Source organism: Pipistrellus hanaki, assembly GCF_964339955.1.
Source record: "Pipistrellus hanaki genome assembly, chromosome: 1".
Lineage (NCBI taxonomy): Eukaryota > Metazoa > Chordata > Mammalia > Chiroptera > Vespertilionidae > Pipistrellus > Pipistrellus hanaki.
In genome coordinates, this window is record NC_140503.1 from 54,385,439 (window position 1) to 54,409,036 (window position 23,598).

The following is a 23,598-nucleotide window of genomic DNA, read 5'->3' on the forward strand; positions in this document are numbered from 1 at the left end:
TATGGATGAGGACAATGGGGGATGGGGAGGGGGCAGAGGGTGGGGTGGGAACCTGGTGGAGGGGGGAAGAAATGAGGAACCTTTGTAATAATATGAACAATAAAGATTGATTTAAAAAAAAAAAAAAAAAAAAAAAAAAAAAAGAAATGTTTCAGCAAATTACAGACAATAGATATTGGGAAATAATATACACTTCAGAGAGACTGAATGTTGTGAATTGTCTACTTGAACAAGTTATTTAACCTCCTATCTAATCTGCTCCTCTTCAGTTCTAATATTTTATCATTTTTCTGGCCAAACCTAGAGCACTGCCTAGGATTTAAGCAATTTCCAAGATAATTTAATTAACATTATTCATTCATTCTTCCTTAGCTTTAACAACAGACATCTTAATGAGAATACAACCTTAAGAGGTCCTAAGCAGAGAATTCAGCTAAGCCATGCCTATATGCCTGACCCACAGAAACTATGAGATAATAAATTTATGTTGTCTGAAGTATTGAGTCTTAACCAGAAGTTCCTCTGACTTTTAAAAAACTAATGTGGCCAAAACCAGTTTGGCTCAGTGGATAGAGCATCGGTCTGCGGATTGAAAGGTCCCAGGTTCAATTCCGGTCAAGGGCATGTACATTGATTGCAGGCACATCCCCAGTAGGGGGTGTGCAGGAGGCAGCTAGTCAATGTTTCTCTCTCATTGATGTTTCTAGCTCTCTATCCCTCTCCCTTCCTCTGTAAAAAATCAATAAAATATATTAAATAAAAAACAAAACACGAATGTGAAGAAAAGTATCATGTGAATGGAGTTCCCAACTACTTTACTGTGATAATTTCTAATATAAACAATACAGGGGTAAGCAAAAATAGATTTATAGTTGTAAATCTATGCAAAACAGTTTATTCTGGTATTATTATTATTATTATTATTAATTACTAGAGGCACGGTGGGCAAAATTCGTGAAGGGGGGATGGGTCCCTGTCCAATCTGGGACCCCTCGAGGGATGTCTGACTGCCCATTTAGGCCCGATCCCACCTAAACGGGCAGACATCCCTCGCAACCCAGGACTGCTGGCTCCCAAATGCTCGCCTGACTGCCTGCCTGATTGCCCCTAACCAATTCTACCTGCCAGCCTGATCACCCCCTAATCACTCCCCTGCCAGCCTGATTGACACCTAACTGCTCCCCTGCCAGCCTGCTTGCCCCTAACTGCCCTCCCCTGCTGGCCTGATCACCTACAACTTCCCTCCCCTGCCGGACATCTTGTGTCCACATGGGGACAGCCATCTTTGACCACATGGGGGTGGCCATCTTATGTGTTGGAGTGATGATCAATTTGCATATTACTTCTTTATTATATAGGATTGTATTATTTTCCATACAATGCAAAACTACTTTTGCCAACCTCTGCAGTGTAAAGGATAGATGTTAGCATCCTGATTTCTCCACCCAACCCACACACCCCTAAAAACAAAACAAAAAAACTCAGAAAAGAAACTGAGCAGGAAGTAAAGTCAAAGACAAGGAGGGACTGATAGAGAAATCAGGTAGACATTCCTGTATCTTCTTGCTCATAATACTGACCAAATGAATGAAAAGAGCCAGGAAAAAAGCCATCCCCTAAGAAGTCTACACAATTTCCTATTTTTGACAGAGAGGCTTGAATATCAGGAATGGAAATTATGCTGGGTCTCTGAACTCAACTTGCAAGTGAACATGTCCATACCAATCATTTTAAATCACTGTGTAACTAAAGGCATTGTATGATTATGGTTCAAACAAAGGATATTTTTCAGCCAGCTCAGCTATTTTGCCAACCAAATTAACGATAATATACTCTTCTTTGCTCTGATGTAAATATTCAAGCATTTTCTGGACAATCACTGTTATATTCTGTGCATTAGTAATTCTGTAAAGAAGTTCCAGTGTCTATTTAAGAAAGAGAAATAAAAACAGTATTATAAAACTATACATGATAACACCAATGAATACAATAACATGTTTATAACACAGTTGATTATTTCATTTTTACTGGTATGTAGATCTCCTGAACAGGCCATTTAATAGGTATGCAAAAAATGCACAGGACTTAATAATGGTAACCATTAGAAATAAAAAGAACTTAAGAAAAATAAAACTATTGTTTAAAAAATTAATTATGGCTGTAGCTCATTTGGTTCAGTGAATAGAGCGTTGACACACAGATTGAAGAATCTCGAATTCAATTCCAGTCGAGGGAACGTTCCTCGATTGCCAGCTTGATCCTTGGTCTGGTTCGGGATATGTGTGGGAGGCAACTAATTGATGTGTCTCTCTCACACAGATGTTTCTCTTTCTTTCTCTTTCTCTCTCCTCCTCCCTCCCTTCCACTCTCTTTATGAAGATCAATGAAAAAAATATATATATCCTCAGGTAAGAATAAATATATAAATAATAAGAATAGTTTTAATTCAAACACAGTACCTTTTAAAATTCATAATGTTTTAAAAATTACAATTGTTTAATGCAATACAATGTTCTCTCAATAACTACTTTAACTCATTGCTTCTAAGTAAGTTACATGTTTAGTGGCCCCTTTTATCTTTAGTACTTTTAAAATCAGAAATAAAACTATCCATTCTTCTTAACTTCCTATGTACCATTTTAAATGAAGATATAGAGTGATTTCTCTACATGAGAATTAACAAAAATATTTATATAGATACCGGAAAAAGTTGAAAAAGATTAAGCAAATAATATACCTTTCCTTCCAAGAAGTTAAAATCATGTTTTCATACATTCCTACATATGTAATAGGGAATGTATTATCCCATTTTACAAGTATTATAGAGAACAATTAAAGATTATTAATCATCATATAATATATCTCAAAATGGTACTAATAAAAACTAGGAATAAAATGCAGGTCTTCTATTGATATAATATCTTGGACTAAAAAGATATTATTGAGTCTATACAGGAAATTGGACCTAATTCCTCCAACTCATAATTTAAAACCATTCCTGTGAATACTGACACAAGAAGTTTTTAGAAAAGTTTCTTAAATTTAGCAGAAAGAATAAAATGCTCTCAAAAGTTAAAATACACACACACATACACACACACACACACACACACACTGCCCACCACTTTAATTTCTCTCCATAATGGCAACAAAAAGTTTTAAAACTGTAATATATAATTCAAAACATCAGCTTACCTCTCTTTTAATAATGGGATCAGGATGGTCTAAGCATTCAATTATTGTCATCTGGTGTTGAAGAGCCAGAGTGGGATCCTGTTGGATAACATAGGTAAGAGCCTTCAGTCCTAAAAGCAAAATCACATTATATGAAGTGACTTGCAACAAATACCCAGCAAATTTCAAAAGCTCTCTTTGTAATTTTTGTCAAAAGAACCAATCATCTTACCTAAATATTTGAGATTTATTTTAGGTGACAGGACAAATTTCCCAATGCACTTGGCAGCCTTCTCAAGTAATTCTGACTTGGGATAAATAGAATAGACTGTATGCACACATTCAAACAGAATGGCTAGAGAAAGAAAACATAAAAATGTCAGGGATCATGTTAAGGCATAATGAAAAAAAATATTTGTGTGGAACTCATAACAAAGCAAACTAATTAGAAGGCCAGTTGTAGTCAAAAATCTCTTTTTGGAAAATTTTCATAGATATAAACGTTGTTTTCAGACTTATACAGTTTTTACAATTATATATGTTAACAGTACAATTTAAAGAGAATTTTGAATAGTAACAGATAAAAATAATGCATTAATTCATGCAACAACTATTTACTGAACACCCCTATGTGCCAGACATTGTTCTAGTAGTACGGATACAGCAGTGAACAAAACAGAAAAAACCCTTCCCCCCCTCAAGGAGCTCACAGTCCAATGACACATAGGTAACATTTCCCCTCTCTCTCTCTCTCTCTCTCTTTCTCTCTCTCTCTTTTAAATATACTTTATTGATTTTTTTATAGAGTTGAATAGAGAGGGATAGAGTGTTAGAAACATCAATGAGAGAGAAACATCGATCAGCTGCCTCCTGCACACCCCCTACAGGGGATGTGCCCGCAACCAAGGTACATGCCCTTGACCGGAATCGAACCCGGGACCCTTCAGTCTGCAGGCCAACGCTCTATCTACTGAGGCAAACCAGTTTCGGCCATAGGTAACATTTTCATTATTCCTATATAAGTAGATATTTCTATTTCAATGCTCTAAAGTAATTTATTTTAATACAATTTATTTAAAATAATTTCTTTTCTGGACATTTCTACCATTTGTATACAAAAACTCTAGTCCTGACCAGTTTGGCTCAGTGAATAGAGTATTGGCCTGCAGACTGAAAGGTCCCAGGTTCGATTCCGGTCAAGGGCATGTACCTTGGTTGCGGGCACATCCCCAATAATAGGTGTGTAAGAAGCAGCTGATTTTCTCTTCTCATCGATGTTTCTAGCTCTCTATCCCTCTCCCTTGCTCTCTGTAAAAAATCAATAAAATATATTTAAAAGAAAAAAACTCTATATGTGATTTTTTCAATATAATCATTTGGGATACTTTAGCATTTATTTCAAAGTAAAGCCTCTGCTCAAAAATCTTCAAAATCACCTCTTTAAAAATTAACCACAAAGAATATAAAACAATTTATTGAACACCTTGATAGTGTTCAATATGATTTTCTTATATGGTCAAAAATATACCTATGACAGATGATCAAAGTGACACTACCATATTTTTCAAACTCTTTTCAAGAGCATCAGTCATGGAGCTGGAGCTTTGCCACAGTAAAGAAGAATCAGGGAGGCACTACCAAGTCCAGCATGGCCTATGCAATCATAGCATGAGAACTGAGGCAGACTCTGCAGCCTTAAAAGCAGTTCTAGTGCAAGTTGAAGCATATCAAGTGTCCCTGACAGAATCACTTCTCTATTTTCAAACGTTTAAAAAACCATAACAATCGAACACTTCTTTGCATGCATGATAGATTCTGAATATTCAACTAGCTATTTTTTATACTTGCCTATCAATTGAGGCACACATAAATACTGTGTAAAAAAAACACAACACTTTATATAAACCCTTTTGATAGAGAAATCAGAAATATAAAGTGCTAATTAAGAATGGAACTGACTTAAAAAAAGAAGGGTTTATATAAAGTTTTTCTTACACAGTATATATGTGTGCCTCAATTGATAGGCAAGTATAAAAAATAGCCACTTGCCCTGGCCAGGTGGCTCAGCTGGTTGGAGTGTCATCCCATACACCAAAAAGGTGGGTTCGATTCCGGTAAGGGCACATTCCTAGGTTGCAGGTTCAATCCCAGATCGGGCTGCATAGGAGAAGCAACTGATCAACGTTTCTCTCTCACATTGATGCCTGTCTCTATCTCTGACTCTCCCCCTCTCTCTAAAATCAATAAATATATTCTCAGGTAAGGATTAAAAAAAAAAAAAAAAAAGGAGGAAAAAGAGGACAAACTTTTTTTTTTTAAGAAAAACCTACAAAGTAAGTTAACTGAACTTAAAAAGATACTTTGTATATTCGGATGCCTCACTATAAAATATCTATTCTGTGCTATGAAAAAGTTGACTTTACAACATTATGAACTAAACTGAGCCTTAACCAGCTAACCTCAGCCTATTTTTGCAAGCCTGTGAACTAAGAATTGTTTTTACATTTTTTAATTGAGATATAATTGACATAAAACATTATATTACTTTCAAGTGTATAATTACAATTTATTTTTAATATTTTTATTTATTTCAGAGAGGAAGGGAGGAGAAAGATAGAAGCATCAATGATGAGAGAGAAACATCACTGATCGGCTGCCTTCCGCACACCCCACACTGGGGATGGAGCCTGCAAGCCAGGCATGTGCCCTGACCAGAAATCAAACCATGACCTCCTGGTTCATAGGTCGAAGCTCAACCATTGAGCCATGTGGCCTGGCTCTAATTAGACTTTCAAAGGTTGTAAACACACACACACACACACACACACACACACACACACACAGGAAAATACGTGACAGAAACATATGTGACTTACAAAGCCTAAAATATTTACTATCCAGTTCCCTTTTTAAGAAGTTTGCCAAACCCCGAACTAATAATGTGACAGCCCTGAGCAAGATTAAAAATTGTGATGCTCCATTTTCTATCATAATTGACATTTCTTCCTTATTGGATTCCTGCCATTCAGAACTCTCCAATTTTACCACAAAAACTTCTTACTACTACTCATCTGAAATCTCAACTTTTATATAAATGCTTGTAAGATTTCTGGAAAGCTAGTATAGGTAAAATTAGTAATTCAAAAACTGCATTTACTAGTCAGCTTTGGCGTAAATGAGCTGAAAATGAATTTAAATGTTTAAATTATTTTCTCACCTAGAACTAAGTCCTTTTATTCTCCAACTCTACAAAATCCGAATATAAGTTCATAAAAGTGGTCTTTCCACAATGTTTGAGAGAAATGTGTTTCTGAAGATTTCTAAATATAAAAACACTAATGGCACATTAAAAGGGGATTAGAGGAAATAATTTAATATCGCTATTTGCCCTTTATAATAGAAGTGTCAGAGATGAAAAAAAATTAGTAAAATGTATATAAAAACCTTCCTCCTATCAGAGTCTGGGGCTCACCACAGGACCCAGTCAAGTGTCCGGCCACCGACATGCGCCTCAAAATGGCATGAGACCCAGACCTGGCCGCCACCCAGCCATTGGGCTAGATCCAGACCCAGCCAGTTCCACCCTTGTCAAGCCCTGCCAGGACGGGGTGTGTGGCCTGAGGTCCCCCAGCCCAGACCAGGATGGGGAGCATGCCTTGAGGTCCCCCATCAAGCCCCACCAGGCAGGAGGGAGGCATAGCCTCAGGTCTCCCTGTCCGGCACCAGGAGAGGGGCACAGCCTCAGGTCCCCGTCAAGCCCCACTGGGCGGGAGGCTCGGCCTGAGATCCCCCGACCTAGCACTGGGGTTGCACCTTGAAGTCCCCTGACAAGCCCCGCTGGGTGGGGGGTACAGCCTGAGGTTCCCCGTCAAGCCCGGCCAGGAAGGGGAGTGCAGCCTCAGGTCCCTTGGCCCGGTGCTGGTGTGGGGGTGCGGCCTGAGGTCCCCTAGCCCAGCACCAGGCCGGGAAGCATACCTTGAGGACCCCCATCAAGCCCCGCCGAGTGAGGGGCATGGCCTCAGGTTCCCTGGCCTGGCACCAGGGCAGGGGTCACAGCCTGAGGTCCCCAGGCCTGGCATTGGGGTAGGGGCGAGGCCTGAGGTCCCCGTCAAGCCCTGCTAGGTGGGGAGATGGCCTGAGGTCCCCTGTCAAGCCCCACTCGGGAGGGGGATACGGTCTGAGGTGCCCTGGCCTGGCGCGGGGGCAGGGGAAGCAGCCTGAGGTCCCCTAGCCCAGCACCAGGATGGGAAGCGCACCTTGAAATCCCTCATCAAGCCTTGCCAGGTGGGGGCATGGCCTTAGGTCCCCTGTCAAACCCCACGGGGGCGGGGGAGGGGGTAGCCTCAGGTCCCTACAGATTGCTCGTTAAGGCTTCTTATGGGAACTTGGCCTCAGCTGTGGGTGCAGCCATCTTTGTGATGGAGTGATGGTCAATTAGCATATTCCCTCTTCACTAGATAGAATAGCTTGGAGCTTTATTTACTCTTCCAGAGCAACCCAGGTTCTAACCAAAATATCATCAAGTAAAAATTACCAGATTAAAAATTAATAGCTTTCTAACACCCACAACATTGTGAATGTGTCATAGATATATTGGTTTGGAATATGCACAACATTTGAAGAAGTTCTACTGGTACCTTATCCTTCAGATGACATTACTTTCATTTTAAATAAGTTACCTCTCTGTCTACTTGACACCACTCTGGCAGAGATGGGGTACCACCCAATGGAGCCCAGGTTTTCCACGCTGCCTCTATGACACTTTCAGAGGAGGGAATTCTGACTCATTCTGGGTGGGAGGTGCGAGTAGCTGCTAACACTACCCTGCCTGGGAGAGGAAGGGATACTTCATTACTGCTCCCTATGTTGTCTCCACTGGCATTGAGGGGGTGGCCTTCGCTAGCTTCCTCTAACACCAGCCCAGCAAGGGAGGGAGCGGTACACTGCTCCTTCCTACTCCTGGATAAAGCGAAATCCAGGCTTCCCACATTATCTACACTGATAATGAAGGGGGCGTGCCCCCATTAACATCTGGCAGGAATGACCTGGGCTTTCCTGCCACCAGCCCAGCGGGAGGGTTGGGGCACCTCCTTACACCTAGTGAGAGTAGAAATCTCAGATCTCCTCTAAGCCTTTGCTGCAACTGGTGGACCCACAGATAGAGGGGCTATTCTCTAAACTTTTCTTGCTTGCTTGCCCTTTTCTTCTTGGAGTCCATTCATAAAACATGGTCGTTATTCTTGGGGTATTCTGTCTGCACCTGTTGGCATTTCCAGGTTGCTGTCTGGGGTATGCGAGGCAAAAAGAAAACCCAATATTCACCAAGGTGTCGTTCCTTGTGTACCAAGGTCCCTAAATGTCTACCTTCATTTCTCCACCTTTCAGAGTCTTACATTTATTTTATATATAATGTCCAGGGTTTTTAGGTATACTTAGGGTGAAAAACAGGAAAAGGTATCTATATCCATTTTATATAATTCTCCCAATTTACCAGTCTACTAAAAATGTCATTCTCATCTTATCAGTACCCTGCCCAAAAATCTCCCCTACCTCCAGATTTATTCAGTGTGAAGTCCAAACTCTTTTGGCTACCATGAAGACACCTCCACAACATGGCCTTTCCCCTGCTCCCACCATGAGCTGCCCAGGCCAGTGAGTCAGTGTTCTCTGAAAGTGTATGAAATATCTCCAGTTCTGCACCATTTCTCATGTTCCCTCTTCCTAAAATTCTCTTCAACATCCCTTCTGGCTACCTAAATCCTACCTACCTTTTAGGGTCCTATCTATAACAATAAAAGCGTAATATGCTAATTAGACCAGACATCCTTCTGGACATCCTTCCGGACAAAGCTGCAGTGGGCAGGGGCCACAGCCGCAGCGGGCAAGGGCTGGGCAAGGCCCTTACATGCATCGGGCCTCTAGTTACATTGATAAAGCCCGGTAGCTGAAACAAGTTTGGCTCAGTGGATAGAGCGTCGGTCTGCGGACTGAAGGGTACCAGGTTCAATTCTGGTCAAGGGCATGTACATTGGTTGCGGGCATTGGGGGGTGTGCAGGAGGCAGCTCTGGTCGATGTTTCTCTCTCATCGAAAGCCCGGTAGCTGAAACAAGTTTGGCTCAGTGGATAGAGCGTCGGTCTGCGGACTGAAGGGTCCCAGGTTCAATTCTGGTCAAGGGCATGTACATTGGTTGCGGGCATTGGGGGGTGTGCAGGAGGCAGCTCTGGTCAATGTTTCTCTCTCATCGACGTTTCTAGCTCTCTATCCCTCTCCCTTCCTCTCTGTGAAAAATCAATAAAAAATATTTTTTTTAAATGTATTTTAAATAAATAAATAAAAAATAAAGCTCTGTGATCTCCATCAACTCTGAATTCCTGCAGTACTGACTCCCTGTACCATCCCTCTACATTCTGTCTTATACTGGTATTGTGCTTTCATAAATAAGTTATATCTTCCATTATATTATAAATTCCTTAAAGGCAAAAATTATATTTTATACTTCTGACATATCTGACAGATTTGACACTAAGGTAAATTATAATAATAAAACTTTCATAAAAATGTGGTTTAGAAAATATTAAGGCTGAAACTCAATCAAATAGATAACCAATAAAGTATAACTTTCCCTTCCTTCCACTCAGTTAAAACATATTACTCATTGATTAATCCAGTGCCAGATACTGAGATATGCTGATGAATAAGACAGACACAGTCCCTTCCTTTATGAAGTTTATAATTTAAAATTCACATTCTTAAACAATCAAATATTTATATTACGATTACTAGAGAGTACTATTGTTAAAACCCATGTTATCTATAAACAATATTAATATAAATATGGAATAAAAAGCATAATGATAGAAATAAACAGAACAACCAAAACTGTAAAGTTTCTGTAGAAGGTGATATGCTGGACTAACAGCCTACAAAGAGGCAAACTAAAATAAATAAATAAATAATAAACAAACTAAAAAAAACACAAAGAGGCGAACTATTGGTGTTGGCTGTTCTAGCAACCTTAATAAGAGAAGGGTGTCCCAGTGAAAAACATTAAAAACTATCTCATCAGGTATACAGTATTCTGCAAATCAAAGGAACAGGTAATAGCGGTTATCTCCAGAAAGGGGAACTGGGTGGTGGGTGATAAGGATTGAAGGGACACTTACTGTTCACTGAATACCCTTTTGTACTTTTTTGAATTTTGAACCATGTGCATATATTACTTATAAAAACATTGAAGCTGAAATGCGATTATAAAAAAAAAGGGGGGGGGGCTTTCTTCAAGAAAAACAAATTCTTAACTAATTATAAACAGAATTCCTGGAGAGTCTTTACAATTTTTACCCTAGACAATGATTATATCTCAAGGAAAACTTTTTAACTTCCTTTAGCTGCCTGCAAAGACTCTGACACTTCTCTGGATCTTCTGACAAACCATCTGCCTCAGTAAGGGTCATCCTTACCTCTGGGCCCTTAGTCTTCTCATTACATAGCAGGATCCTACACAATGTCAACTGTTCATTATACTATACTAGAAGCCCAGTGCACGAAATTTGTGCATGGGGAGGAGGGTCCCCTTATCCCAGCCTGCACCGTCTCCAATCTGGGACCACTCGGGAGATGTCTGACTGCTGAATTAGGCCTGATCCCTGGGATCGGACATCCCTCTCACAATCCTGGACCACCAGCTCCTAACCACTCACCTGCCTGCCGGCCTGATTGCCCCCAACTACCCCCTCATCCCCACTGGCCTGGTCACCCCACGCAGCCTGCTGCTCGGTCGTGTGGCCGTCCCTCACTAACCCCCCTGCCAGCCGGGTCGCCTCACACAGCCTGTTTGGTCGTCCGTTCGGTTGCAATGGTCGCTTAGGCTTTTATAGAGATAGATACTCATAAGGGCAGGGGCTGTGTCTACCTTATTCTTCCTTTAATCTCCCATTCTGAACATGGAGAAATATAAATCAATTCTTTCCTTAATCTGTACCTAGTTTACAAATCAAGGTTTTTGTTTTATAGGCATTCAATAAATATAGGTTGAACAAGTGAATAAACCACTCTTACTGACTTTAATCACCATTTATACATGCAAAACCTAACTCTATCCTTTTAAATTCACTATCCCAATTCACTATCATTTGCATTATTTTTCCTGTATGAGGCTTATGCACACAAACCTTTCTCCTTATTCCTACTGCATCTTTGTCAAGCTCTTTTATTTCAATTAAACTAGTTCAATTTCTGCCGAAACCAGTTTGGCTCAGTGGATAGAGCATCGGCCTGCGGACTGGAAGGTCCCGGGTTCGATTCCGATGAAGGGCATGTACCTTGGTTGCGGGCACATCCCCAATAGGGGGTGTGCAGGAGGCAGCTGATCGATGATTCTCTCTCATCGATGTTTCTAACTCTCTATCCCTCTCTCTTCCTCTCTGTGAAAAATCAATAAAATATATTTAAATAAATAAATAAATAAAAAATAAACTAGTTCAATTTCTGCTCTCTACCCTACACTTCTACAACCATTATTCTTAAAGAGCAACAGTTTATCACTGTCTGAAAGAAACAGCAACACTCTTCACCCCCATCTTCACGGTACTTCACCAGATCTAAGAAATGACTTCTCATTTGAGTTATATCTCTCAATGCCTCTTCTACCCTTCTGCATAATATGCAAAATTCACACTGTTTTATATCTATTTCTTAAATATCCCAATTTCTTCACCCAGCTTTCTCACATTGATCAATAAAGAACTAATAGTTCCTCCCTCTGGCTATTATGATTGGAAGTGTTTCTGGTTACTTTTCTGGTTCCTCCCCCTTTCTCCCCTCAAACTTGTCTCCTATCACTAAATTACTTTTTCAAATTACATAAAATGTATATAAGAACTACTGTCTCTTCACAAAATACTATTATTATTCCATATATATACCATCTATATCCTACTTATCCTTCAGTTGTGTTCTTAAATATCGTTTTTTCATAAAAATCTTCCCTGTTCTCCCCCTCACCTAAGACTAGCTGCTGTATTCTCCCCACAGCACCCTGTAATCCTCCTTTATAACATTTACAGCACTGGCCCTGTCTAATCAGTGAGCTAAATGATAACACTATTTTATTCACAGCTGTATTCCAAGTATCTTGCACAAGGCCTGACAACAGAAATGTTTTAAATATTTCACAACTAGTTGACTAACTGATGTATTTAAGAACTATTCTATTAAATCTGGAACAGGTCTACTAAGTTAATGAATATTTTCAATAAAAAGATAATTTCTCTTAAAAAATAAAGTCTTAAAAGAGAGACAAATAAAAATGAATTTAGGTCAACATTTAAAGTAATGACATAGCCCTAGCCGGTTTTGCTCAGTGGATAGAGCATCAGCCTGTGGACTGAAGGGTCCCAGGTTCGATTCCAGCCAAGGGCACATGCCTGGGTTGCGGGCTCAATCCCTAGTTGGGGGATGTGAAAGGGTTGCTGATCAATGATACTCTCTCTCATCATGCTTCTCTCTCTCCCTCTCCCTTCTTCTCTGAAATCAATAAAGATATATTTTTACTCGGAGCAGCAACTGCCAGGCTGGGAGCGGCCAGGCCTGGAGCGGCCGGGCCCAGAGCAACCGGGCCCAGAGCAGCCGGGTCGGGTGCGGCCAGGCCTGTAGCAGCAACAGCCAAGTCCAGAGCAACTAGGTCGGGAGCGGCAGTGACCAGACCCGGAGCAGCTGGTTGTGGAACGAACCAGAGCAACAGAGGCCAGGCCCGGAGCAGCCAGGCCCGAAACAGCTCGCTCCTCGCCTGTACCTGCCCACGGCTGCCTCTCAGACATGGCTGGAAACTTTTGCGGAAACTTGAGGGTCTGCTGAATCAAGTGATGAAGGCTTAGATCTGGATGTGTTGAGTTAGTATAGCGCTGGGGTGTTGATCTGTGAGTGCCTTGGGTGGGGCCTGGATGAGGCTGGTTGACCTATTTGGAAATGTCTTTTGTGTGAAGTGTATCATTGGGCATGTGGAGGTATTATTGATATGAGAAAATGCTAAGTAACTGATTTACTATCTGAAAAGGGATTTACTATCGGGGAAAGGGAGGGAGGAAGAGACTGAACATAAACTGTGCACCTATGGATGAGGACAATGGGGGATGGGGAGGGGGCGGAGGGTGGGGTGGGAACCTGGTGGAGGGGGGAAGAAATGAGGAACCTTTGTAATAATATGAACAATAAAGATTGATTAAAAAAAAAAAAAAAAGATATATTTTTAAAAATAATGCCATAATTTCAAATTATTTCCACTATTCAATACTCCCATTGAAAAATAATAACCCGCCCAGCTAGTGTTGCTCAGTGGTTGAGCACTGACCTATGAACCAGGAAGTTACAGTTTGATTCCCAGCCAGGAGCACATGCCTGGATTGGGGGCTCGATCCTCAGTGTGGGGCATGCAGGAGGCAGCCAATCAATGATTCCCTCTCATCATTGATGTTTCTCTCTCTCTCTCTCCCTCTCCCTTCCTCTCTGAAATCAACAAAAATATTTTTTTTAAAAGGAAGAAAAATAATAACCCAAAGAATCACCTTAAAAATTGACATAAAATTCTATTGGAATTGGTAGTATTCTACACAGATTCAGCTATGATACTGAAAAATACTGTTAGTCGTTAGAGTAGCATTCACATGTTACCTACCATATGTGACATTGTGATTTAACTCGGCTCTTCGTAAGGATTCATCAAGAACATCATACATTAATTCACTTGTCCTGTTTAAAAGATATTTTATTTGCAGTAAAATTATAGTATTAAAACCCAATAAACATAGTTTGTCAAACTTCTCTCTCTTTAAAACTAAAGAACTACAGAAAAGTGAAAAAATTCATTTTACGAAGCGATGGGAATTTCACTTTTTAAAAGTCCCATTTGTTCTTTCTCATGAGTTTAACTAAACATGTCAATCAACTCTTTCCTAAACTTGTACCTAGTTTACAAGTCAGGCTTTTGCTTGGTTGAACACACTATCTTTTATAGTTTTCTTTATAATAAGATATTTCTACCTGTTCCAAGTTATTACAGTAATACCTGTCAGATCCAGATTATTCCAGACAGCACATTATCTGTATTTAAACCACATAATTTTGTAAAAAATATTCAAACACTAGTCTAGCCAAAACCAGTTTGGCTCAGTGGATAGAGTGTCGGCCTGCAGACTGAAAGGTCCCAGGTTCGATTCTGGTCAAGGGCATGTACGTTGGTTGCAGGCACATCTCCAGTAGGGGGTGTGCAAGAGGCAGCTGGTCGATGATGCTCTCTCATCGATGTTTCTAACTATCCCTCTCTCTTCCTCTCTGTAAAAAATCAATATATTTTTTAAAAAACAACACTAGTCTATGAGCAACATGCACTTCTTCAGAAAGAAAACTTTAGCTTCCATTTGTGTTAAATATAAAGAGAATTGAGAAATTTGTCCATTCCTAAGCCATTATGATCACTTATTACTGTTGCTTTAACTGGGTTGAGGGAGATGTTGTAAGAAAGGCAGTGCCTTACAGAGTCCTAGCACTCATCCTCCTGCCTAGAAAAGTCCCCTACAAAATGCCAAGGTGAAAACTATGGCTTCTCAGCTGGTATTTTTAAATGTTTTACAAATTCAAAAACTACTAACAGAAATAAAAGCTACTTCAACCTAGCATGCACATAGTAGTCTTACAGAGAAAGTAAAGCAAACAAGCAAAAACATCAAAATAAACTGGGGCTACACAAAAATCATGTATATCTTTATCAAAAATGTCTTCTTTCTCTCCAAATACACAGCGATCAAATTCAATCTGGAGTGTATACTTTGATTCCATCTTGACCAAAGTATAAATACCCAGTGAGAATCCATAACCATATTCTAAAATCCTCCATTTTACTGTGTAAGCATTTCTTCCACAGACAATAACCATATAGTAGATGTTACAAATTTTCCCTCCCCCGCCCAATTTAGTAATTCTACACCTGGATTACAATCTAGTTTCTTAATTATAAAAGCCAATATCTGGCATAAATCATATTTAACCACATGAAACATAGAAACATTTGCAGACATGATCAAGCTAAATATAAATAATCTAAGAAGCAAGATGCTGTAAAACACAAGAAAATACTCAAACAATAGATATAAAGATCCATCAATAAATGATAAATTAGTAAATTATTTCTTTCAATTAAATACATTAGAATATGTTATAAAATAACATTTTTCTTTGCCACATTGAATTAATCATTTCTAAAGAAATATAAGGTTTATGTTAATATAAAATCTCATTAGAGTTGGGACAACAAAGGAGAAAACATTTTAATGTTCCACAACATTGTAAGAGTTCCAATCTTTATTCACTTTAATTGTGCCTAGTTTCCATTCAACTGAGCCCTTTGAAGGTAAGCGCTTTTAGTCATCTTTGTATGTATTCTCCAAATTCATCCATGAAAGAAAGGGAAGATGATGAGTTACTACATTTAGTAAATTCACTAAAAGCCTCAAAGTTCCTTCCTGAAAACATCTGATGGCATTAAATCTTTTTTTTGACCAGTAAGGCCTGGGTGCATTACTAGGAAATTAGTGGTTTTAAAAGAGAATTCCAGTGAACTCTAACTAGAGCTCCACAACAAGATAGGTTGGGTTACATAAAATAAAATGTATTTAGGACAAGCATTTTTCATGTGTGTCTGCTCCATCAGATCCCTATATTTCAATCAGGATTGAGATTCATAAACACAGAAAAAAATAAACTAGCAATACACCAAGAGTGACACAGCCAAGTTAGTACTTATCAGGAGTGCAAAGGGCAAATGGATCCTGACAAGTTGCTGACAAGGCGTTACCAGGAGTGACAGCCTCAAGGATAATCCCTTTGTAAAGATAGGCTAAGAATCAGAATGTAAATGAATCCTACTGCAAGAAAGAGAACCGAATCTCATAAAATCAGAACACTGAAACTCTTCAGGGACTCAAGCCATGGTCCTTACTCTCAAGGGAAATAAAATCTAGTTGGACTTGCTCTCAAATAGTTCAGAAAAAAAATAAAAAGAATGTGTGCCCTACCTGGATTGGCTCAGCAGTTAGAGCATTGGCCCTGAGGTTTGATTCTGGTCAAGGGCATGAACTACAGTTGCAAACTCAATCCCAAGCCTGGGTCAGGGTGCATGTGAGAGGCAACCAATTGATGTCTCTCTCACATTGATGCTTCTCTATCTATCTGTCTCTCCCCCTCCTCTGCCCTCCCTTCCACTCTCTCTTAAAAAAAAAAAATTAAAATAGTGAGTTTTAAAATAATAATGTGTGCACACATGCACATACAGAAAGAGAGAAAACGCAAACAATGAATAAATCTAGATAAAGGGCATAAAATAGCTCCTTTTACTATTCTTGAAATTTTTCTGTAAGTTTGAAATATATTTAATAGGAAAGATACCCATAAAATATAAATTACTGGTTAAAGGAGTATTCAGACAAACAAATTAAGGTGAAGCACTCACATCCAATTAGAGCTGAGGGTCAGCAAGCGATAGTCTGCAGGCTCCCTTAGCTGGTCATCTAATTTTGTATTGCTGCTGGCTAAGAATGGTTTTTACATTTTTAAATGGGGGTGAGGGGTCAAAATAATAACATTTCACAACACATAAAATGTATGAGATTCAAGTTTTAATGTCCATAAAAAGATTTTTTTATTAATTGTGTTCATTTGTTTGTGTACTGTCTATGACTGCTTTTGAGCTATACAACAGCAAAGTTGAATGGTTGCAACAGGCAACAGATAGCTCACAAAGCCTAAATATTTATTATCTGGTCCTTGACAAAAAAAGTTTCCCAACCTCTGTAGTAGAATGACTAAGAAAGCTTCAGAGAAAACATAAAGCTTCACTGGTACCTTTCACTGAGAATAGGATTTAGATAAGCAGAGAGCCAGTATTATCCCAGCAACCTGAATTATATACTTCTTATAAAGTGGTTTATTTATCACTAGTAAGCAAACCCAAAGCATTAGGAGAATCTGGCTTATCTTGAAACCTCTAAGTTACTAACAAATTTACTTAAGTTTACCTTTGATCATCTTTTCCTAGAAGTCTCAGTATTCTCAAGAGCTGGATTTGTAACCATGGTGCTGGAACACTGTGGTAATTGAAATCTACTGGGAGCTTTCCTCCAACTACTTGCTTCAAAATCGTTACAAAACTCCCAGTCAAATCTTTATATCCAGATGAATTCTCCTACATCCAAAAAAAATAAAACCAAAAACCTTCCGTTAATAATAATGTCTTAATACCATATAAAATAGACTTGGTTGAAATGCCATATGGAATCTAACTTAATACATTTTGACTTAGAAATTCCATGTTCACATTTAATGAAAGTGTTCTAATCTGCTTAATTTCTTCCATGATGAAACTCCACTGGCTACCAATCCAAAGCTGAATCATCCCCCAAAAAGCTTCCACCACTCCCTACTTGTTCCCACACACAGTATAATCATATTTCAAAAGTTCTTATAATTACATCTTATATAGAAGCTTTAATAATCAATACCAGCAATAAGTAAAAAAGTAAAAAGAGCGGAAACGGGTTTGGCTCAGTGGTAGAGCGTCGGTCTGCGGACTGAAAGGTCCCGGGTTCGTTTCCAGTCCAGGGCATGTACATTGGTTGCGGGCACATCTCTGGTAGGGGGTGTTCAGGAGGCGGCTGGTCGATGTTTCTCTCTCATCGACGTTTCTAGCCCTCTCTCTCTCTCTCTCTCTCTCTCTCTCTCTCTCTCTCTCTCTCTCTCTCTCTCTCTCTCTCTCTCCCTTCCTCTCTGTAAAATATCAATAAAATATATATTTTTTTAAAGGTAAAAAGAACTGGAATACTGAAAAAGGGATGTAATAATTCTACTTTTGAGGAAAACTAAGACCTGTTTTCAATCTCTAAACTTTGCAAATGTCTTATGTAAATTAGCTAAATGTGTTCTGGGTGGAAGAGCACAGCTAAGATTACTCAAACATTTAAACACTCCAAAGTCAGTGAATCTGTCTATTAAAAAACTAATCAGTCATATAATACTTAAGTATGTTGGGGTTCTGAATGAGTGTACCTTGATTATATATCTGACTAATCTCTTGGCCTGGGGGAATTAAATACATATTCCTCAAAATGAACACTAGATTCGTCATCGTAATTTTATTATATATCAAGGACACATTTTTTTGAAAGGAAATAATAGCTCTTGCAAAGTTTAGTAAATGTTAGAGGAAAAATAAGATTCAATATCAAATATCTATTTATATCATAATGTTCTAGAACACAATGCATTAAAGATACCTTCAATTCTATAATTTTAAATTAAATTCAACAGCATATTCCATTTCATTATGAGATACTCAAGAAATCTCTCACAAATACATACTTTCAGATATAAAGTGTTTCAGGCAATTCACTGGGGCTGAATTAGTAGAAATCCATGTAATCAATTAGAAAATGTTTTTACCACACCATTCAACCCCCCTAGCTTTTCTGATACAGTACCATTGTATGGCATCAACACTAGTCTCTACCTTTCGCAACCCCAATAGGCTCTCCTCATTTCTATAAGCTCCTATGCATCCCATAAAGTTGTATGAAACACAATCAATACTTAAAAAGCCACAAATCTGAACATTTCAAACACTTCCTACCTATCATTTTTCTATGCTTCTTCAGTAACATGAAAAAAATGTTGTATTAAAAAAAAAAAAAAAAAAAAAGGAGCCAAAACGGGTTTGGCTCAGTGGATAGAGCGTCAGCCTGTGAACTGAAAGGTCCCGGGTTCGATTCTGGTCAAGGGCATGTACCTTGGTTGCGGGCATATTCCCAGTAGGGGGTGTGCAAGAGGCAGCTGATCAATGATTCTCTCTCATCGATGTTTCTAACTCTCTATCCCTCTCTCTTCCTCTCTGTAAAAAATCAATAAAATATATTTAAAAAAAAAAAAGAAAAAAAGACTGCCATGGTAGGTGTGCTCAATGGTTGGATTACTGATGGCTCTCAGGTTCAATTCCCAGTCAGGGCACATACCCAGGTCACGGGTTCAATCCCTGGTCAGGGTGCATAAGGGAGGCAACCAATCACATGGATGTTTCTCTCTGTCTCTCCCTCTCTAGAATCAATGAAAAAAAGCATATCCTCAGGTGAGAATTTAAAAAAAACAAAAGCCTAATTCTATGATGTGCCTACTACTAAAGTTATCAACAACTTGCAAAGATTACTATTTAAAAGTCAATAATAAAAACTTCAAATTAAGCATTTGACTGAAAAATCTGAAAGGATTTTTTTATGCCATAATTATATATTTCTAATGTCAACTACTGAAATTTTCAACTTACCTTAATCATCCTATGGTATATGTGCAAGGAAGCAGCCATGACCCCAACATCTCTGTCACAAAGTGCTTTACGAAACTTAATATGGATATGTTGTACTTGATTAGGAGCAATGAGATGGAATTTGTATAATGCCAGAACAGCTTTTCTTCGTATAATCTCCCTATAGATAAAAAATGAAATCTGAACAAACGATCTGAATTTTCGGGCATTTAATTTGAAAAGATTACAGACGAAATGATTTCAATATATTAGCTATCCCCTTAATCTAAAAAGAGAATTATACATTCATTAATTTCTTTTTTTTTAAATATATTTTATTGATTTTTCTTACAGAGAGGAAAGGAGAGAGATACAGAGCTAGAAACGTCGATGAGAGAGAAACATCGACCAGCTGCCTCTTGCACACTCCCTACCGGAGATGTGCCCGCAACCAATGTACATGCCCTTGACCAGAATCGAACCTGGGACCTTTCAGTCCGCAGACCGACGCTCTACCGCTGAGCCAAACTGGTTTTGGCTAATTTCCTTTCTTAAAATTTATTTTTATTGACTTTAGAGAGAAAGGAAGGGAGGGAGAAGTAGAGGTAACGAGAGAGAGCCCTAACAGGTTTGGCTCAGTGAATAGAGTGTTGGCCTGCGGACTGAAGGGTCCCAGGTTCTATTACAGCCACAGCCAGGGGCATGTACCTTAGTTGCCGGCACATCCCCAGTAGGGGGTGCGCAAGAGGCAACTGATGGATGTTTCTCTCTCATCGATGTTTCTAACTCTCTATCCCTCTCTCTCTCTTACTCTCTGTAAAAAAATCAATAATATATACATACATATTTATTTATATATATATATATATATATATATATATATATATATATATTTTTTTTTTTTTTTTTTTTTTTAAAGAAAACAACCAAAACCAGTTTGGCTCAGTGGATAGAACGTCAGTCTTCGGACTGAAAGGTCCCAGGTTTGATTCCGGTCAAGGGCATGTACCTTGGTTGCAGGCACATCCCCAGTAGGGGGTGTGCAAGAGGCAGCTGATCGATGTTTCTCTCTCATCGATGTTTCTAACTCTCTATCCCTCTCCCTTCCTCTCTGTAAAAAATCAATAAAAATATATATTTTAAAAAAGGGAGAGAGAAAGTGAAACATTGATTTGTTTGTCCCACTTCTTTTTACATTCATTGGTGGATTCTTGTATGTGCCCTGACTAGGCGTCAAACCTGCAAACTTGGCTTATGGGGACAACACTCTAACCAATTGAACTCCCAGCCAGGGCTATTATTAATTTCTTTATTCTAATCCACCAAACTATAAAAAGTCGTTCTCTCTAGGTTAGATGTTGAGACTTTAACTACCCATATTATATAATTATCTAATTACTACTATCCCTGCGCACACATGTGTGCACCAGTATCTGCTGTCCTCCTATAGCTCTCCGCCCACTGCCCCGCCCTCCTGGAGCTCCTCCCTCCTCCCTCCCCCTCTCATAGCTTTCTGCCCTGCCCCCTCCTGCAGCTTTTTGCAGCCTGCATGTAGTTCACTGCCCCACCCTCCTGTAGATCAGTGATATGGTCATTATGTGGTTGGTCATTACGCCTCAAGGTGTAACAGATAATTAGCATATTCCTCTCCTATTATATAGAATGGAATTTTGGGATAGCAAGCACATATTACTTTGAAAACCAGAACAACAAGAAAGATAAATAAATTCCTTAATTCCCTATTGGGAAAAGAAGCAACAGTAAGTTTAAATCAGTAAGAGGTAACTACAGCTAGTAATATGCAAGTCTTTATTAATATTAAGTCTCTTTAACATTCTAGCTTTTTATCTTTCTTTTTTTATATTATGAGCAAGCATAACCCAAATATTTTAAGGGGGCAAAGGAGGAAAGGATTCACAGTAAATGATGTTACTCCCCTCCTTGCTCAGTTCATATTTCAAAAATCTCTTTACAATGAAAAAGAAAATATACACAAGTCTTGCACTTAGTTTGTCACAGATAATGTCTAGCACACAAGAAGTAAAAATAGAGCTCCTACTCTATGTCCATAATGCAGTTTCCAAGAGAGTACTATATTCCTTATTATTCTCTCATGCCATGTCTACATAGCTCATAGCCACTGACTTTGCTGACACTGCTCACAGCGGCAACTGGCACAAAAGAAAAATACTTGCTTTTACTTTTATATACTACTATTACTTAAAATCAGAGAATATAAAAATTGAGATTATTCAAAGCACTCCTCTGTTCTATTCAATAATTCCTTTCATAAGATTCCTAGCAAATGGTCATCTAGCTTCTGCTAAATTCCATTAACAAGCAACTTACTTTGCCAAACTATGCCATGTTGAAAAATTATTTTCACGTAGAAAAAATTAACAACATACTTGTCATTAGCATTAATACTATGGTGACTGTAAACAACATCCCAATGTATTGCTAGTGAGTATTAATCAATATTAGTCTGATAGGTAAATGAGGTCAGAAAAAAACAAACTCTGAACAGGATCAGGAATGCCTAAGCCTGGCTCTAAGTGATGGTACTAACACGAGACCTCAAGAGACCTGGATTCAAGCTCTAAGTCTGGCCTGCAAAATTCAGCAGGGATTCAAAGTCAAGTCCAAACCCTGTCTCACATCTTCTTTGTGACATCCACTAGCCTACCTGTAGCTCTGTCCCATATTTTTTAGCTTCACTCCATAAAATGGAATAGATATAGCCATAACTGCAGAATCAGTTTCAAGTCTAAACTTTAACTAGTAGAAGACAGAAGTCCAGGATTTGAAATTAGAGTAGATGGGAAACAGTAAGAAAAAAATTAAAAGGGTAAATGGGAAGCGATAAGTAAAAAAAAAATCAATTCTCAGAAGACTCTATATTAGGGGTGTCGAACTCAATCAGAGAAGGGGCTAAAATCTAAAATCCAGCCTAAATTGCGGGCCGAATGGTTTACTGAACAGTCATAAACTGACAATGTCATAAACTGACAGTGGAGTGCAGTGATGACAGCGCGGTGCGGGCCACATTGTAAGGCCTGGCGGGCTGGATTTGGCCCGCGGGCCTTGTGTTTGACACATGTGCTCTATATATATATAAAAGGCTAATATGCAAAGTGTCCCCTTAGGAGTTTGACCGGAGACCAGGAATTCAGTCGCTCACTATGATGCATACTGACCATTAGGTGGGCAGTGCGGGATGAAGAAAGGCCCCAGCCAGCAGCCAGGGAAGGAAGGTCACAGCTGGCAGCCAAAAGGCCCCAATCGGCTCTGATCACCAGCCAGGCCTACGGACCCTACCCATGCATGAATTTTGTGCACCAGGCCTCTAGTTTCATATAAAGAATCAGTATGTATGATTACCACAAGAGTGGTGGCATGAAAGTTGTATATAAAAATATGTTCTGCTATGATCAGATCAACCTATAATTATCTAAGAAAAGCTAATATATTTCCAGTAATTAATTGTCATTACCCAGCATTTGTTCTAACACTGGTCTGACATTGAAAAAAACATTATAACAAGTCTGAAAAAACCTATAAAGTTATTCTACCATTCTTAGTGAAACTATCATTTTAGCTATTTCTTTAAAAATAAAAACCAGGCCCTGGCCAGTTTGGCTCAGTGGGTAGGGCATCAGCCTGCAGACTAAAGCATCCCAGGTTTGATTCCAGTCAAGGGCATGTACCTTGGTTGTTGGGGGTGGGCAAAAGGCAGCTGATTGATGATTCTCTCATCAATGTTTCTAACTATCTATCCCTCTCCCTTCCTCTCTGTAAAACATCAATAAAATATTTTTTTTAATTAAAAATAAATAAAAACCAGGCTCAGCTGATGTAACTAAGTGGTTGAGCATCAACCTATGAACCACCAACAGGCCATGATTTGATTCTGGTCAGGGCACATGCCCAGGCTGCGGGCTCAATCCCCATGCGTGCAGGAGGCAGCTGACCAATGATTCTATCTCATTATTGATGTTTCTAACTCTCTCTTCCACTCTGAAATCAATAAAAATATATTTTAAAAAAACAAACAGCCCTTGACGATTTGGCTCAGTGGATAGA

The 23,598-nt window shown here is 39.1% G+C and overlaps 1 protein-coding gene across 4 annotated transcripts in view; it reads right to left on the reverse strand.

Annotated features, from left to right (window-relative positions):
* The window catches only part of AP4E1 (adaptor related protein complex 4 subunit epsilon 1), an 80,574-nt gene that overhangs the window by 45,594 nt on the left and 11,382 nt on the right, over nt 1–23,598 (reverse strand). For all 4 annotated transcript variants that reach the window (XM_084894082.1, XM_084894081.1, XM_084894080.1 and 1 more), the window contains 6 exons: nt 19,537–19,696; nt 17,243–17,409; nt 13,849–13,922; nt 3,407–3,529; nt 3,196–3,305; nt 1,786–1,925 (listed from right to left, as the gene is read on the reverse strand). In XM_084894082.1, the coding sequence (XP_084750208.1) occupies nt 1,786–1,925; nt 3,196–3,305; nt 3,407–3,529; nt 13,849–13,922; nt 17,243–17,409; nt 19,537–19,696 (774 nt within the window). The remainder of the gene's footprint in view (nt 1–1,785; nt 1,926–3,195; nt 3,306–3,406; nt 3,530–13,848; nt 13,923–17,242; nt 17,410–19,536; nt 19,697–23,598) is intronic.